At 42.6% G+C, this 17233-nt stretch overlaps 1 protein-coding gene across 1 annotated transcript in view; it reads left to right on the top strand.

Annotated features, from left to right (window-relative positions):
- Positions 1-17233, top strand: part of NIPAL1 (NIPA like domain containing 1) — a 120774-nt gene that overhangs the window by 47082 nt on the left and 56459 nt on the right. Inside the window, exon 2 of the mRNA XM_069201624.1 lies at positions 16145-16417. Coding sequence (XP_069057725.1) covers positions 16145-16417 — 273 coding nt within the window. The remainder of the gene's footprint in view (positions 1-16144; positions 16418-17233) is intronic.

The following is a 17233-nucleotide window of genomic DNA, read 5'->3' as shown; positions in this document are numbered from 1 at the left end:
CTGATAGCCTACAATTACTCTTAGTTAATAGTATTTCTCAAATAGTAGAATGGTACTTTGCCCACTGCTACAAAACAGTATACTTTACCCTACATATCATAAAATGGATTGTGAAGCAGAGTAAATTAGGTACAGTGTTGAATGAATGACACATCTACTTTAGTAGTTCCTGTTGTAAGCTATACAGCTATTCATCCGCAAAGCTTCCTGTTCTGCTGTTTCCATCCTGTGCACTCATTCAACTGCCGTGGGTGCTCCTCTGTGCCATAAAGTTTTCAGCAAAGTGGAATGAACCTGCCATAGAAGAGACACTGCAAACAAAAATATTAAATATATTCCATGCTAGTAGAAGTGTAGGTACTTCTTTTTTGGTATAGCTACTCCCAGATAAAACAACAATTGTCTTTTGAGGTCTAGTTACCAGGAGTAACCATTGTCTTATCCTGGTTTCACTGCTTTGCTCTTCATAGCACACAAATTATGTGACCGGAAGTCTTAGGGTGTGTTGTGTTTGCATTAGCGCACTGTATTACTGTGCCTCCACCCTTCTAATTACTAGACTGTCCACAAGCAGTTATGGCTACATCACAACAAGAGAGGCTGTCCTCATCAATAGCTAAGTGATCTAAGCTTTCTCGGTTACAGAAATCAAGAACATTGGCACCATCGGATGGATACAGTTACAATCACAGAACAATTGTTTTGCACAAAACGTCTAATAGTCAAACAGAAACCGGTTACACGCATGTGTTTCACAACAAATCAGTTACAGAGGCATGTGTACTGCTTTAGAACTAAATAATTGTTATCCTTCTTGGGTGTATGATGCTGGATGCAGCCTACTGCAGGACAAGGACTGTAGTTGTAAGATTGGGTTACAGGTTCAAGGGGGTGGTAAAACCCTTCTCAAGCAGCAACCACAATTCTTCTCAGGGTGAAGTTACACACAAACCCTAAATTAACCTGGGGGCAATGTCTGCCAAGATGGCCGGCTAGATGTGCCTTGCTCCTGCTCCTACTGTGGAGAATAAAAACCTGCCTCATCCTGAGACCCATGTGCATATTGCACCCCAATATGACGGGTGCTTATGCTATTACTAGACTAGATTGCTGAGGACCTGAAATCAGTCAGTCACAAAGCAGCGTAGCTGGGCTCTGTAAGGTGGGAGGAACTGGTGGCGGTGCGGCCTTCAGAGACACTGCGGCAGAAAAATGGAAACATGCCTTTTATCCGGATATGGAGGTGCCCACACAGCGGTGACAAAAGTGCAGCCCTCCCCCTGACTGCTCCTCCCTTGTGGTGTGAGGAGGTGAGCCTGTGAGGAGCTGGACCTTGGCCGCCGACCCCCTTAGAATGGGGACTGCCCAGGGAGGGGCGGATGGTGGGTGGTGGATACCTCTGGCCTGAGGACTACCTGACCCCAAGCATACAGACACATCTGGACACTATATGAAAACTGCCCCCAGTGAAAGGAGCAGAGGTATGTTTTCCCTGTCTGCACGCCTGAGGTGGGGTTGAGATGCCTAGCTGAGGAGTATGTGCTCAGACGGGGAGCGCCTGGTACGGCTGACACACCCGACGTGGCAGAGACTGGATTGGGCTGAGGAGCAAGGCTGTCTGTATGGGTGCGGGTGGTGTGGCCTTAACAGCGGTGCGGTTGGCACCTGAAAATTCTGGAGATCTGATTAGCAGGGCAGCGAGAACCTCAATGACTGCCGTTGATACCTGCATGGCCCGGGTGGGCATCTGGGGCTTAGGACACCGCTAATGGCTGCTGGAGTTTGCGGATATGCGAGGTGAAAGTTGACCAGCTAAGCCACCTGGGGAGCTTTTGATTGGGAGGACTGCAATCTGGGCCTACATGAGAACTGGTGTGGCCCTTGTGGAGGGGCTGATCTACCTTTAGCCGTGACTGCAGTGTTGTCGGCAGGTTCTGACTACCAGCAGCTGGCAGCATGCAGAGGAGGAAACAAGAGGCACAGGATGCACTCTTAGGGTGGCAGGAGTGGCTGAGACTGTGAGTGACCGACCCCCTGACTCCCCAGGGATAGGACTAGATGACTTGGCTTTCTCAGACACTGAGAGAAGTTGGGAGGTGACAGCGGAGTGCCACTGTAGGGAATGGCATCATTGTAATTGCAGAGCTCTGGATTGTTGAGTTGCTCTCATCTGGGGCCTGGACTTGTGGAGCTGTACTCATATATACCTGAAGAATTCTGGTGGAGAACAGTGATGCACAGAACCCCTGTGGTCCCCTGATAGCTGTTCCAAGTAATCCTTGTGGGGAGGGTGAGGTGATCCCCTGGTGTGCTGTGGTGACGACTACTGGGAGATGAAGAACTTTGACCTGCCAGTATCACACAGTTTTACAGACATTGAGCACCTAAAGGTGACTGTACACCTTTGGGTTTTGGGACTCCCCTCATGGTTGTCTGATCCCCGAATGTGTACTGTGACACTATGGGCAAAGAAAAAGGACAAAAAGATACGCAAGCGAATAAAATTGACCAATAGACAATCCAGGATCCAGGACCCAATGAGCAGTTGCAGGGGGAGGGCCCATTGATGATTCTAGTAACCAGTCCTGGGCTACTGCCGAAATCCTAGCGGCCATCCAGAGCACTGGAGCGTTGTTCGATTCCAAGATAGAAGCAATTGTGATTGACTTCAGGCATCTGTGATTGGATCTGCGAAAAGTGACAGAACGACTAACAAGTACAGAAGATGATATTAATGCTCTCAAGAAAGGCAAAGGCGGCAGGACTCAAATGCAGTGCATCGCAGGTAGAGGAGCGGGTGGAAAATGTGGAGGGGCACTCACACCAAAATAGTTTTTCTGAGTTGAATTTGAGGTAACTTGGGTTAAAGGGGTGGGCGATTGGGTGGGTTTCAGGACCCAGTGACCGCAGGTTGTGTCAAGGGATTTTCCCCGTACTGCCTGAGGAAGGGCTGGGAGAGGGAACCATGGGGGAACAATAGCACTTAGCACTGTTGTTTTACTGGGTGCCTCCTGCTACTTATTGGTGCAATAATGCATTACTGTTGTTTTACCAGGTGCCCTCTGCTACTTATTGGTGCTGTAGGAGAATAATGCAGTCTTGTGCTCGATCTAGAATAGCCAGGTTACTGGTGTATGTCTGTCATGCTTGATAAAGGGACAAAATGCAGATTCCTCACATGGAATGTGAGGGTACTTAATAAACCTGAGAAAAGGTGTATGATGCATGCCTACCTAAGAAGATATGGGATGGTTATAGCCTTTCCCCAGGAGTCCCATGTCTGGGGGTATTTTATTAAATGTTTAAGGTGAAGGTGGAGGGGGCAGGTGTTTGCCACATCTTGTTAGGGATATGCACGAGGTGCCCTAATATGGATAGTCCCAGAGTTCCCTTTTTGAAGTCACATGTGCAAGTGGACCCAGAAGAGAGATATGTCATACTGATGGGTGAATTGGATGGACAAGGGCTGTGCTTAATTAAAGTATATGCACTGAATGTTGATTGTAGTACATTCTTTGGTACGATGATGACAGCGACGCATGACCAGTTCAACACAATAGTCCTAGTGACAGTTGATTTTAATTGTGTGATGGATGGAGCGATTGATAGATCCCCCCTCACCAAGACACCAAACCAAATATGAGGACAGTTCTTGCACAATTGCAGTTGAGTGTGGGCATGATCAACATTTGGTGCATGCAACATCTGCACATGCATGCCTATTCATGCTCTACCCCTGTGTCTGGCACCCACAGTAGGCTTGATTTTTTGTCTTATTCAATCCACAGCGTTGAAATCTGCGTTAGATACATCCTATGTAGGACCTTACATAGCCAACCATTCACCCCTCTTGCTAACATTCTTAATATCATGCACACCTCCCGCAATACCCCTCTGGTGGCTTCGGGCAGAGGCATTGATGGACCCCATTTTCCATAATACTTTGTTAGAGGCGGTGGGCCAATACTTTGATACTAACTGGGAAAGTGCATGCAGTAGGGCAATAGAATGGGATGCACTAAAGATTGTCCTCAGAGGTGCGTGCACGGCTTTGACGGTAGGCATTAGCTAAACATTGGAGAGAGAATTGACTCAAGGCGAGACATTGTTGGCAACACTGGAAAAGGCACTGCCTGATTCACCAGGGGCACTAGCTAAATGGAATAGACAGCGCCACTGAGTGTGCAAATTATGGAACCAATTGGGCAAACATGTTCGCCATACTAGCCACTGAAGGCTACATATGGAAGGGAATAGGATGGGTCAATTATTGGCCCCACTAATAAATCAGAAACTATAATACAACCAGTACTAATGCTGCATGATAAAGTGGGCCGGATTATCACCACTCAACAGGCCACCAATGCGCTCTGTGCTGACCACCTTCGGTGCGTATATGCAACACCCCACGCCATGGACTTCCACTTACATTCAGGTTATTTAGCCATGCTACAGCTCCCTCAACTAATGTCCGAGGTTTTTATTGCGGTGGGAGCCGCAATGACTAAGCAGAACTTATTAGGTGCCATTGATGCACTAAAAGTGGCTAAGGCGCCTGGGGGGACGGGGTACTGGCAGAGCTTTACAAGTCCTTCACAGGACCCTTTTCTAGATAAATTACTGCTGGTGTACACAGAGGCCTTAGAGAAGGGGGTACTTCCAGATTCTATGCGAGGAGCACTCCTAGTACTGATTCAGAAACCAGGAAAGGATCCACTGGCGGCGGGATCTTATCGCCTGCTGTCTATGCTAAATGTGGATCAGAAAATTCTTAATCATGCATTAGCATCAAGACTTTTGTCATATTTATTAAGTTTAGTCGTTACAGATCAATCTGGATTTATTCCTCGCTAGGACACATTGGGGGTTATTCTAACTTTGGAGGAGGTGTTAATCCGTCCCAAAAGTGACAGAAAAGTGTCGGATTTACCACCAGCCGTATTACGAGTCCATTATATCCTATGGAACTCGTAATACGGCTGGTGGTATATCCGTCACTTTACCGTCACTTTTGGGACGGATTAACACTCCTCCAAAGTTAGAATAACCCCCATTATGCTTTATCTGACATTTGAGACATGTCCTCCATACCCTTGAATTAGCAGACAACTTCTATGCGCTGGTCTTTCTGGACATCCAACAGGTGTTAAATTGGGTAGACTGGGACTATATTTGGCAGGTGCTTATTAGGGCTGGGACAAACTCTGCCCTCCCATTCTGCCAGTGATGCCCATCTAGGCACCCTAAGTTCTGTATTGTGTGGCTGTCTGGGAGCCATTCACAAAGCCCAACAGTCAGCTACACCCAATCATGTGACCCAGAGACAGGCTACAGGCACTAAATGGCTAAGGCAGGAAAATGCCAATTTTATGAAAGAGGCATTGGTAAAAAATATATATATATTTAAATCTGACTTTAACATAAGTTAGGACTTTTTATTACAATTCCAAAGACACAAAACAATAACTGTTTAACTGCTCCCATTTGTAAATTACAGCTTATTAAATGTAATAGGGTAACTCCAATGTTATCCTATGAAAAAGATAGGCCTTCCAGAAGTGAAAAACAATTTTAAGAGTTTGTCACTACCAGGACATATACAACCTAGAAGTATATGTCGTACCTTTTAGGTAATCTGCCCCCTGTACTCTGGGCTGCCCAGGGTCTTTTCTAGGGGTGACTTATATGTATTAAAAAGGAAGGTTAGAGCCTGGCAAAAGGTTTATTTTGCCAGGTTGAGGAGGAGGAAAGCAAAACATTTTGGGGGAAGACCACCCTGAGGCTGGCAGGTCTAACAGTGTACATATAAGTGAATTGCGATCTGTGCTCTCTGAAGGAGGCTACCTTATTTTGTAATACATTGAGAAACTCTGGATACCTTTCAGTTTTTCTAACCTAGTATTCTCCCAGTTGACTCTCAAGCATTGCAATAGACCGGGTTAACAAGAGCAGAATGGGGTTAATTGTTCCTTTGAAGATGTTCTCACGTGGTGAAATCTCTTCTCAACAAATGCTTATACAATCACTAAATGTATGGAAAATCCATTACAGATTATTTGAATAGAAAATGTCTAAACAAAGTAAAATGTATTTTCCTTATGACAAAAATCTACAAACATTTGTTTGTGAGAAAGAGGGAATACATGCAGTGATTGCACCCCCAAGAACTGACCAACTGATTTCACTGGATAACCGCTGGAATTTTCCTTCTCTATTTAGACTTTTTGCTAAAATACAGTAACACAGAGCCCTGGGTGACAAGGAACAACGGGTTCAATTTACTAACATTGTAAATTATGATAACTGAATCTCAGATCAAGAGGTACAATCAAGATGTACAAAGAAGCAGAAAGTAAACATATTAATTCCATTTTACACAATATTCATGGATGGCTCTTCATTTAATACGTAAATAGAAACTTGCAAAGCTTAAAAACATGTTTATACTTGTAGGACTTGTCATTTTAACATTTTTGCACTACTCTCGGTGTGGATTGCACCAATATATTTTACAGGGGTTAAGTAAGAGGGTCTCTTCAAAGTCGAGGGGCCACATGTACAAAGATCCAGTTTTGCGACTCTGCCTGCTCTGACAAACTATTTTCGCTGCCATTCACAAAGGGGAAGGGGTGCCATGGGGACCCCTTCCCATTTGCGAATGGGTTAGCACCAGTTTGAAACTGGTGCTAACTGTGATTGTTTTGTGACCGTGCTTGCGGTCACAAAACATTCATACACACCATTTTGATTCAGAATTAGGAAGGGACGCCCTTGACACTCCCCTTCCTAATACCAAATCGCAAACCCCAAACTGCGATTCAGTAACAAGTTACCGAATCACAGTTTGGCTTTGTACATCCCAAAAATAATTTTTCAAGTCGCAAACGGGCCAATTCTGCGAATCGGCCTCTTTTGCTACTTGAAAAATGCTTCGTACATCTGGCCCTCGATCTCTATTTTTCCCTATGTAGGTATCCTGAGAAGGGGGTTATACACCACCTGGTAGAAAATCCAACATATCTCTCTTACATGATTTAGATTTACTAGGAGCTGCAAGTCCACACATTTGGAAACTTTAATCCATTACCCAGATCCCTACAAAGAAGACACATTTCAAATCCATATCATTTATTTGACCAAACCCCTCAGTGTGTAGGTGCGTGCCTGCTGCTTTTGTCTTCCATCATAAAATGTAAACATCTCAGTGTATGCACACCCTCTCGAAGAAAGCTGTATATTTCATTTTTTCGTGTTCAGTATTTGCTTTTCTCAAGTCTGTGGTTTCGGTTCAGAGACATGTTGTGAACTTGGTTATTCACCCAGTGCCAAGGAAGCGGTTTCATTCAGTGTTACTCAAAAGTACCTGCTTTGTGGTTGCTTCTGTAGGACACAGGTACTGTTTGTGGCTGCTGGGCAGATTACCCGTCAAGATGATGCCTCGCTTAAATACTTACACCTCATCCACTAGCTGTCCTTAATTTCCAGACTGGATCTGTTAGAAAAATATTACAAACTATCTGTGGTCAGCCTTCTTCATTTAACTGCATCCTGCTTGTGTTTTATGGTTTAAGCAGTGGAATACCACAGTAGGATGTCAGGTCCTGACCATAAATCGGGATCACATTCCCACACTATAGTCATCTTCGGCTTCATTAAAATATAGTATATGATTGATTGATATTAGATGTGAATCATAGCCCTATAATCATATATGATATAACCGGTGACAAAACACGTCGTCGGCAGTCACTTGGTACGTAGCTGAAAGAAAAAAACAATACTTAAATACTGTCTTGTAATTTAAAAAAACAAGAAATTTTACCTTTTATATTACTTGGTATTCTTTGGTTTAGTGTGGCATGAATAGATATATTTGAACTGGAAAATATTTATTAAAACCAGTAGCTCGAAGTTCATAGTTTACTGTACAGACGTCTTTACTAAAAGGAATAAAACAAATTGAACTATTCATGTTAAAGTCAGTCAGTGGAAGTATTCTTTAATAGTTTTTTGTAATTGCTGTTTTAAGAAACAGATTTTGTCTTCTTTAAAGGGGTTTAGAGCTACTCTTTGTACTTCTCAGCTAAGCGGAACTTAATACATATACATGTGAGAGTGAGGCATTAATAAAGATTGACTACTTTGAGGGGTTTCTTTTGTTCATTCAAGGTGAGTCATGCTAGGGTGCATAAGAGGCTTAGTTGACCAAAAACAAAAAAACTAAACTGAGGGAAGTAATTGTTTCGAACTGGATGGCATGTGTAATTTATTGTCAGTAGTATAAAAAGAAGCACACTTTGCTGACTTCCTTGGACTTAATAGCTGTGTTAATCCTTTCTGGATCTAGCTTTGCAGATGTAACACATTTGAAACAATTGATTTTGAGGTGTGAACTTGCAAATGTAAATACTGTTCTGTTGTTTTATACTGCGAGATAACTGACTGAAACCTTTTTATTTCAATATTGACATATCTGCAAATGAGTGACACACTTGACAATGAAACACTCACTGTCTGTGAGAATTTACCTGCTTTATAGTGGTGCTTTCTTGGTCCTGTGGTACAGCACACAAGGATATTAAGGGCTCTTTAGTGTTTCATAGTTATCACAAAAATGAGTGACAATTGTGTTACTGTCTTTTCTTATGCTGCCACCTATTAAAAGTGTGTTAGACCTGTCAGCCGTTGGTGTGGTCTTCCCCCAAACTTTTTGCCTTCTCCCCTCTTGTTTACTGAAATTCTTTTTTTGTTTGTTTTGGGACTCTGTGCACCTTACCATTGCTAATTAGTGCTAAAGACCTTGTGATCTGTCCTCTAAACATTGGAAAATTGGCTTACATCCAGTTGGCAGCTTTTGCCAGGCCTAAAGTTTCCTTTTTAATAGATATGTCACCACTATGGTAGACCCTAAAGAGTCCATAGGGCAGGGTGCATTGTGTTTAATAAATTAAGACCTGTGTTTTTACATTTTAAATGTCCAAGCAAAGACCCTCACTCTAGTTAGGGCAAAAGAGAAACACACCTGGTTAAACCCCACTCACTCCCTTGGTAGCTTGGCACGAGCAGGCAGGCTTAACTCAGAAGCAATGTGTAAAGTATTTGTACCAAAACACACAGTAGTACAGTGAAAAACTACAAAATGGACACCACACCACTTTAGAAAAATAGGCAATATTTATTTAAATCAAACATGACCAAAACAACAAAAATCCAACATATGAATTTTCACAAGAATAAGAGTCTTACTACATAGAAAACAATGGAAACATTTATTTTGCACAAAGTACCTGGTTAGCGTAAAAAATAAAGCAGCCCGGGCAAGCGTGCCTTGGAAAAGGCAGCGCTGAGTCAATTCCTTCCTCGCAGGGAGGCCGTGCATCATCTCTTTTCTGGTCGGGTTGGCGTAGCATAGTTTTTCTACCTTGCAAGAGAGCGATGCGTTGATTTCTGGGCGGGGCACCTCGGATCTGCGCAGACTCGAGATGACTTTGACGCCCAGGGACGATGCGTGGAAAATCCAGTCACACTGTTAGAAAACTGTGCTGCGTGGGGCTTGCGTCGTTATCAGCAGCCGCAAGAGGGTGTTGCACATTGTTTCTCCAGCTGATGCGTCGTTCTCCTAGCTGCGATGCCGGTGGAGCAGCGATTTCAACCGCAAAGCCAGCGGTAAGTCGTTTATCAGCCACGTTGCACATGGTACACTGAAAATGTCCCCGCACAGCGTTCTGTGCGTGGATTTTCAGCTCTTGTTCTGCCAACTTCACCTTTCAAGGTCCAAGAGACTGAATAAGACACCACTTGGCAGGGCAGGAGCCTCGGCAGAGAGCCCAGAGGTTAGCAGAGGAAGTCTTTGATGGCCCTGAGACTTCAAAACAGGAGGCAAGCTTAGTTCAAGCCCTTGGAGATTCTTCACAAGCAAGAATATACCACAAAGTCCAGTCTTTGTCCCCTTTCGCAGGCAGAAGTAGCCACTGCAGGATAGCCCAACAAAGCACAGTCACAGGCAGGGGCAGCACTTCTCCTCATATCTTCAGATCTTCTCCTTGGCAGAGGTTCCTCTTGGTTCCAGAAGTGATCTAATTTTCAGGGGTGTTGGGTCCAATACTTATATCCCTTTCTGCCTTTGAAGTAGGCATACTTTAAAGTAAATTCTCTGTTGTTCACAAAATCTAGCCTTGCCCAGGCCAGGCCCAAGACACACACCAGGGGTTTAGAGAATGCATTGTGAGAGGGCAGGCACAGACCATTCAGGTGTAAGTGACCACCCCTTCCTCCAACTTACCACAGATGGCTCATCATGATAAGCAAGCTACACCCCAGCCCCCTTAGTCCCGCTATCTAGTGTGGATTCACAAACAACCCAACTGTCAAACTGACCCGGACAGGGAATCCACAACCAGGCAGAGTCACAGAATGATTTAAGCAAGAAAATGCGTACTTTCTAAAAGTGGCATTTTCAAACTAACAATCTAAAAACCAACTTTACTAAAATATGTATTTTTAAATTGTGAGTTCAGAGACCCCAAACTCCAGCTTTCTATCTGCTCTCAAAGGGAATCTACACTTGAATGATATTTAAAGGCAGCCCTTGTGTTAACCTGTGAGAGAGATAGGCCTTGCAACAGTGAAAACTGAATTTAGCAGCATTTCACTATTAGGACATCTAACACACATCAGTACATGTCCCACCTTTAACATACACTGCACCCTACCCATGGGGCTACCTAGGGCCTACCATAGGGGTGCCTTACATGCATAAAAAGGGAATGTTTAGGCCTGGCAAGTGGGCACTCTTGCCAAGTTGAATTGGCAGGTTAAAACTGCACACACAGACACTGTAGTGGCAGGTCTGAGCCATGTTTACAGGGCTAGTAATGTGGGTGGCACAACCAGTGCTGCAGGCCCACTAGTAGCATTTGATTTACAGACCAAGGGCACCTTTAGTGCATTTTACTAGGGACAAACTAGTAAATCAAATATACCAATCATGGATAATCCAATCAACATTACAATTTACACAGAGAGCATATGCACTTTAGCACTGGTTAGCAGTGGTAAAGTGCCCAGAGTCCTAAAGCCAACAAAAACAGGTCACAAAAAATAGGAGGAAGGAGGCAAAATGTTTAGGGATGACCCTGCAAAAAGGGCCATTTCGAACAATACTTTTTTCACTACTGTAAGGTCTATCCTCCACATTGTTTAACATTGGGTTGCCTTATTATATTTAATGGGATAACTCTTGATTTTGGAGTTGGGTATCAAGTCACAATTCTGAAAATAGAATTTTTAGAAATTTGGTATTTTCTTGTCCTAACCGTTTGGTGCCCGCAGCCAATATCCTGGGTCACCTGACTGGCTGTAGTTAAACTCTGGATAAACCTCCCAGACAGTGAGATGACAAAGGGGGAGTAGATACTGGCAGGATGTGCCATCCTGCCAGAATGGAAGGGGTCAGTCCCCTGTCCCAATTACATTTCAAAGAGGCTTCCTCCTGCACACTCAGGAAGAACGTGACACCAGCCTATTGTCACCCCAGGCCTAATGGAGCCTGGGCAATGGGAGGGAAGACAATGCCAGAACCAGATGTTGGAGAAGTCTAGAAGTTTCTCCCACTTCAAAGGTGGCATCAGTATAAAAACTGGACCCTCAGACCAACTCTTCAGTACACTCCTGGTCCTGGGCCTGGACACTATCTAAGAAGGACTGCTCTGCTCTTTGAGGCCTTCCCTGCTCTCAGAGAAGGAAGACTGTCTCAAGGGTCAGTTGGCTGACCTCCTGTTCTGATCTACAGGGCCCCAAAATCTCCATAGACTTCCCTGCAACTACCCAGCTAGCCTGCTGCAGTGGACATGCCTGGACCTACAAGTAGACCTGCCTGAGTCCTGCTGCCCTGTGCCTGATCCCCAAGAGGTGCCTCCCCAGGTTCTGGACCTTTGGCTGGATTCAGAGACAACTCCTCCTGGGCTAACTGAAGGTTTCACCAAATCTGGTGCAAAGGGAAGTGAAGCAGGGACGTGAAGCCATGCAAAGCCTTACCGCACAGCTGCAAGCTTCATCGGAACCAATGCTGACCATCATGAACCCATGCAAAGCTCACAGTACAGCTGAAAGCTTCACCCGAACCAATGTCAAGTGAACCAAAACCCTGCAATACCTTGCCAAACAGTTGCAAGCTTCATCGAAATGAACACCAAGTGATGCAAAGCCCTGTAAAGGCTTGCTGCACAGCTTCATTGGAGCCAATGTCAAACCATGTGAAGCCTTGCACAGCAACGCCATGCAGACTGTGCACCAAGGACATAAGGTCAATCCTGAGAGGGTCACAGTTGGTCCTGTGCTCGGCCTGCACTCCATCCTGGTTGGCCTGAACTTGTGATTTCGGCCTGGTCCAGCATGACCAGAAACTCTGAGTTGACATTACTTTTATCTAAACCTTTAAAATTCAATATCTCCAGTTCTACTGATTGGACTTTTGTAGTTGTGGTCTCAAATTATTTATTAAATCATCATCTGTTTTTCAAAATTGGTGTGGGATTTTTCTTGTGCTGTATTTGCATTTTATTATTGTTTGTGTGCTGCATAAATACTTAACAATGTGCCTCTGAGGTAAGGCCGACTGCTTTTGTGCCAAGCTACCAGAGGGTTAAGCATGAGTTAATTTTGTGGTTCATCATGCCAGGAATTGTGGTTGTTGCTTGAGAAGGGTTAACCACACCCCCAACCAATCTCACAAAGTGATATTCAAATACTGTATCACTACCTTGAATTTGCCCTGCCCATTTTCCAACAGTCAAAAGCTTGTCATAAGAACAGAACTGAGTGTTGTAACTAACCCTGATGAGGAATGACTTCTATAGGAAAGTGCTTTCATGTGTTTTTTGATGGGCTTGTCGTAGGAAAACAACTACTGTGGGCCAAAGAGATTAAGGCTGTTCTTGATAAGATATTTATTCCATTGACTTGTGTTTCTGCCACTGATTTTTGTTTTCTATTATCTTTGTGGAAATGTTTCATTTCATGATGGTGTCTGCTTTATTTGTAATTCAGAAGGCTAAAGTGTTCTCCATAGCAGCTTAGCTTAGAGTTGGGGAGTCGAAGAAAATACTCCAACAATTTCCTGTACTATACTCTGGACGCATACTTACTATCCCTGTGTGAATATACTTCCTTCACTGGATTCTCCTCTGGATATAGCATACTCCCCACAAATTAGAAGATTTTCAATAAAGACTCAACTCTAACTCCGGCGATAAATCTCTGGAGCGTTTTATGGACTAACAATTGAGTGCCCATTAATACTGATTTTCCTCACTGTATACAGTGGGTCTGGTGTCTACCAATTAACACACTTCTTTCAAAGAGCAAAAGGCTAAGAAGACAGTAGAATGACTAGACCTTCATTCTTGAGGCATTGAATGTTTTGTCTCAATACTTCATTCAGAATTGCTCCAAGGACATGTAAAATCCGTCATCAATTGACAACTGGAAAAGATGCATAAAGACACGCAGAATTTTAAAATTAATTGCTAACCTCTTTCAAAGTCAAAGCAAACTGAGATAGACGTCTAAGCCGGGGATTTTGAGATAAAGACATTCCCTAAGCCTCTAGAGTCATTAATCACCAATGAACTGAGGGCAAATCAGTAATGTTATTTTAATTAGATTATTGCAAAGCAAGCGAGTAGTGAGAGGTGTTGTGTTTAAACATTTCTCATTGATACTAAAAAGTCCATTATGTAGATGGCTAGAGGGCGGAGAAGCATTATGGCTACTTTTTGTCTTTATATGAAATCTCTTAAATATAGAGAGAAAGACCATGCTAGTACTTTTAAATATTTAGTCTTTCTACTATATTTATGGTGGTATAGGGAATGGGTAACAAAATGCACAATGGGTTAGTTTACCCTGGTTTAATTGCCCCCTCATTATAATATTCTGAAATACCGAAAATTGGAGTAAACATTATGCTTTAACACTGTCCTTTAAATTATCCAAATTATTATGGTATAAATGAAAGCTATAATTAACCTTTGAACATTGTGGCATTATTAATTATACATTCATTGGTATCCAGGATAAAATGGGGGAAATGAGTGACGTGCCACACCTCAAATGTGTTTCCTGTCTTTGGTTTGCTCAATGTCAACCTCAAAAGGGATTGTAGGTGCTAAAAATACATTAATTTTCTGAACTTGACATTTTGGGAATGCTGCACGAGTCCCTTGATGCTTGCCTGTTTGCATTGTATTGTTAGTTCAAACAAGTGAGCAGAAATATATTCTGAGGTTTACTTTGTCTGATGCTGTGATAAGGTCAGGCTGTGAAAGCCACGCCCATGTCATCCGCTCTACGAAAAAAAACTACGGAACGTTTTTCTGCGTTAAGCATTGCTTGGGTGGACAGTCAGTAAAATCTGAGCCATTGGTTGATGTACACAATGTGCCATTGACTTTACATTTCAGCTTGGTGATGGGGCCTAACTTACTCATACCGCAGCTGTTAATGCGCTAGGAGCAGTGGCAGCTTCTTTGGCCCTGTGGGGTGCCCACCTCCCACTGCTGTGCGCTGTCACACCAGGCATTTGCTTTAGATTGGCATTGCTATATTCCTCCATCTCAGGCTCTGACCAGGTCTGTACGGAGGCATCAGCTGATACTTTTAAAGTGGCACAGACCCGCCAATATGCATCCCTCAGCACCGGGGGACACTGGTGTTTTTGCCATTTTTTAGTATCTTCACATATGCCCACGGACATTGTCAGTTTGCTCCCACTGGTTTTTTCGTTGACTTCTTTCAATATATGGTTCTGGAAGGGGTATTGTAATTTCTCCGTTTTCTTGAGAAATGAAAAAAGGATAATATTTCTGGTGTTGTAAAAGGTGTAATTATTCATTCCCTGATTGTGGTGTTGTGTTGGGTCACAGTGCTGCGCGCTGAGCACTGTGTCTGGATTCCTGCCCTGCCATAGGCTGCATCTTTCATTCAGTGCTGAAACAGAGGCAGATCATGGGCAAAGTCGGAGAAACTAGCAGTGGCCACAACAGGCCCGAGGAGAGGGGCGCTCACCAACAGCTAATGATTTGTCTTTATTGGGTCACAGGGAGTATCATTCGTATAACGAGATGTCTTTGAGTCCTGGACATCGCAGCTTTCATTTAAAAAGGTGCAACTTAGAGCAGATGTATTCCATTGTAACACCACTCACCTTTTGGGGGACATTGTGCATGCATTATGTAGGCGTTTTACAAAGCAGCACCCCACATTACATCGGGCCAAAATAAAGAGATGTAACATGTTTGGGACTCTTCCTCATTGTGATTGTTATCTTGAAATTACCTCTGCTTTTGAGAACACTAAAGAACAGACATGGGTTCATGGACGAATGGATGGATGGATTGAGTGAGCGCACAAGTGAGAATGCATACAGAATGGTTCAACGAGTGAGCCAATTCGCAGGCAAATGGCTGGATGAATCAATAAGTATTTCTGAATAAAATGGATGTGTTGTTGCATTACCACTTTCACCTTGCCAATCACTTATTCATTCATCCATCCTTGTGCTTAGTCACTGACCCATTTATCCATCTGTATTCACTGTCATTCACCGACTCATCTAAAGCCTGCATTCAGTCAGGCATTCATTAATTCAAACCTAAACAAACAGACATACAAACTCTTCACCATTTAACAAGCATGCTGACTAATACAAAGCTGCAGTTGTTCGTTTTGCCAATGGTTGTTTAGACATTTTTCGCATAGTACATTGACTACGTGCTTGATTTAGAACTCAGTGGACCGGTTACTTCATCACAACGGTGACAGATATCTGTCTGCCAAAATCTAAATCACATAGGCTAAAAGCGTGTTAATTGGCAGACACCAGCCGCAAACCGGACCCACAAGTTCAAGTTATAGTGAGGCTAGAATGGGATTTAGATTTCAGAGGACAGGATATCCGTCATCATTGTGACCGAGTAACCCGTCTGCTGAGTTCTAAATCAGGCCCTATATCAGCACTATAGTTTTTTGTATAGAATGCGTATGTTACGCTATAAGCGATCACTGCAACAGGTAACCTCTGCAGGTGTATGTTTTACTTGTTATATGCAGTTTGTTCCATGGATGTCTGTTCCTTTTCCCACAGGAACCGTGCTGCCGCTGACCTGCCCTTCCAGTTCCTCATTAAAGATTCTGTGCCAGATCATCAATGTGTCAGAACTCCAGTCCAGCGATGCTTCTTCAGTAACCAAGAATGCCACTAAAACCGCCCTAAGCACTGTGGCATCACTAGAAGGAAAGTACAGTCTTTATATAGGGCTTGCACTTGCAATAAGTTCTAGCATCTTTATCGGTTCCAGCTTTATATTGAAAAAGAAAGGACTGCTAAAAGTGTCTGAAAAAGGAGCGACTCGAGCAGGTAATGACCTTACCTATTATTTTTGCATAGCACATTGCATATTAGTATTGAAAAAATGTAAATAAAGTGCAGTTATATTAACAGTGTAAAAGATAAACCCTTGAAAATACAAATGTTGGAGTAGAATGTAATATGTACCCAGCAAACATTCCTTCATGTATGACACTTAAACGATATACCTCGTCTTCTAAAAGGCCAGAATACATAGCGTCAGTATTGGCAGGCAAGGACTTAATCAAAGCTCTGAAAAAAGAGGATGGACATTGTAAGAAATGAGGAGGCAGTTCATACACAAGTCAGAGTCAAAGAAAACTCTATGGGCCTGATTCAAAAACAAATTTTTTTTGTATGTTAAGTAGTTCTACAGTAGCACTACTTAAGCACTACAAAATGCAATTCGAACACCTACAAATGAATGTATACAATTCCATGTTAAAATATATATATATATATATATATATATATATATATATATATATATATATATAAATATAAAATAAATAATTTGATACAATGGTTTAATAACTTTTTTATTTAAAAATAATTGCAACTTTAATTTAAAAATAAAAATAAATGTAATTAATTTAAATGAATTTATGATTTGTTTTCTAATGTTTAGTACATAAATAAGGATAAACATTTTTCTTGAGGTGTGATTTTTTAAAATATAATTATAAAAAAATATATAAATATATTCAAATTAATCAAATGTTTGATTCAGAATTAAGCTACTAGTGTTGTAACTTTTTTTTATACTGTGCTACTTTTAAAATAAGTTTATAAAATTAATTTATATTAATATTTAACAGAAACATA

This window comes from Pleurodeles waltl, chromosome 1_2 (genome assembly GCF_031143425.1).
Source record: "Pleurodeles waltl isolate 20211129_DDA chromosome 1_2, aPleWal1.hap1.20221129, whole genome shotgun sequence".
NCBI classification, from domain to species: domain Eukaryota; kingdom Metazoa; phylum Chordata; class Amphibia; order Caudata; family Salamandridae; genus Pleurodeles; species Pleurodeles waltl.
The sequence above is the reverse complement of the archived record's forward strand: the minus strand, read 5'-3'. Positions and strand labels throughout refer to the sequence as shown.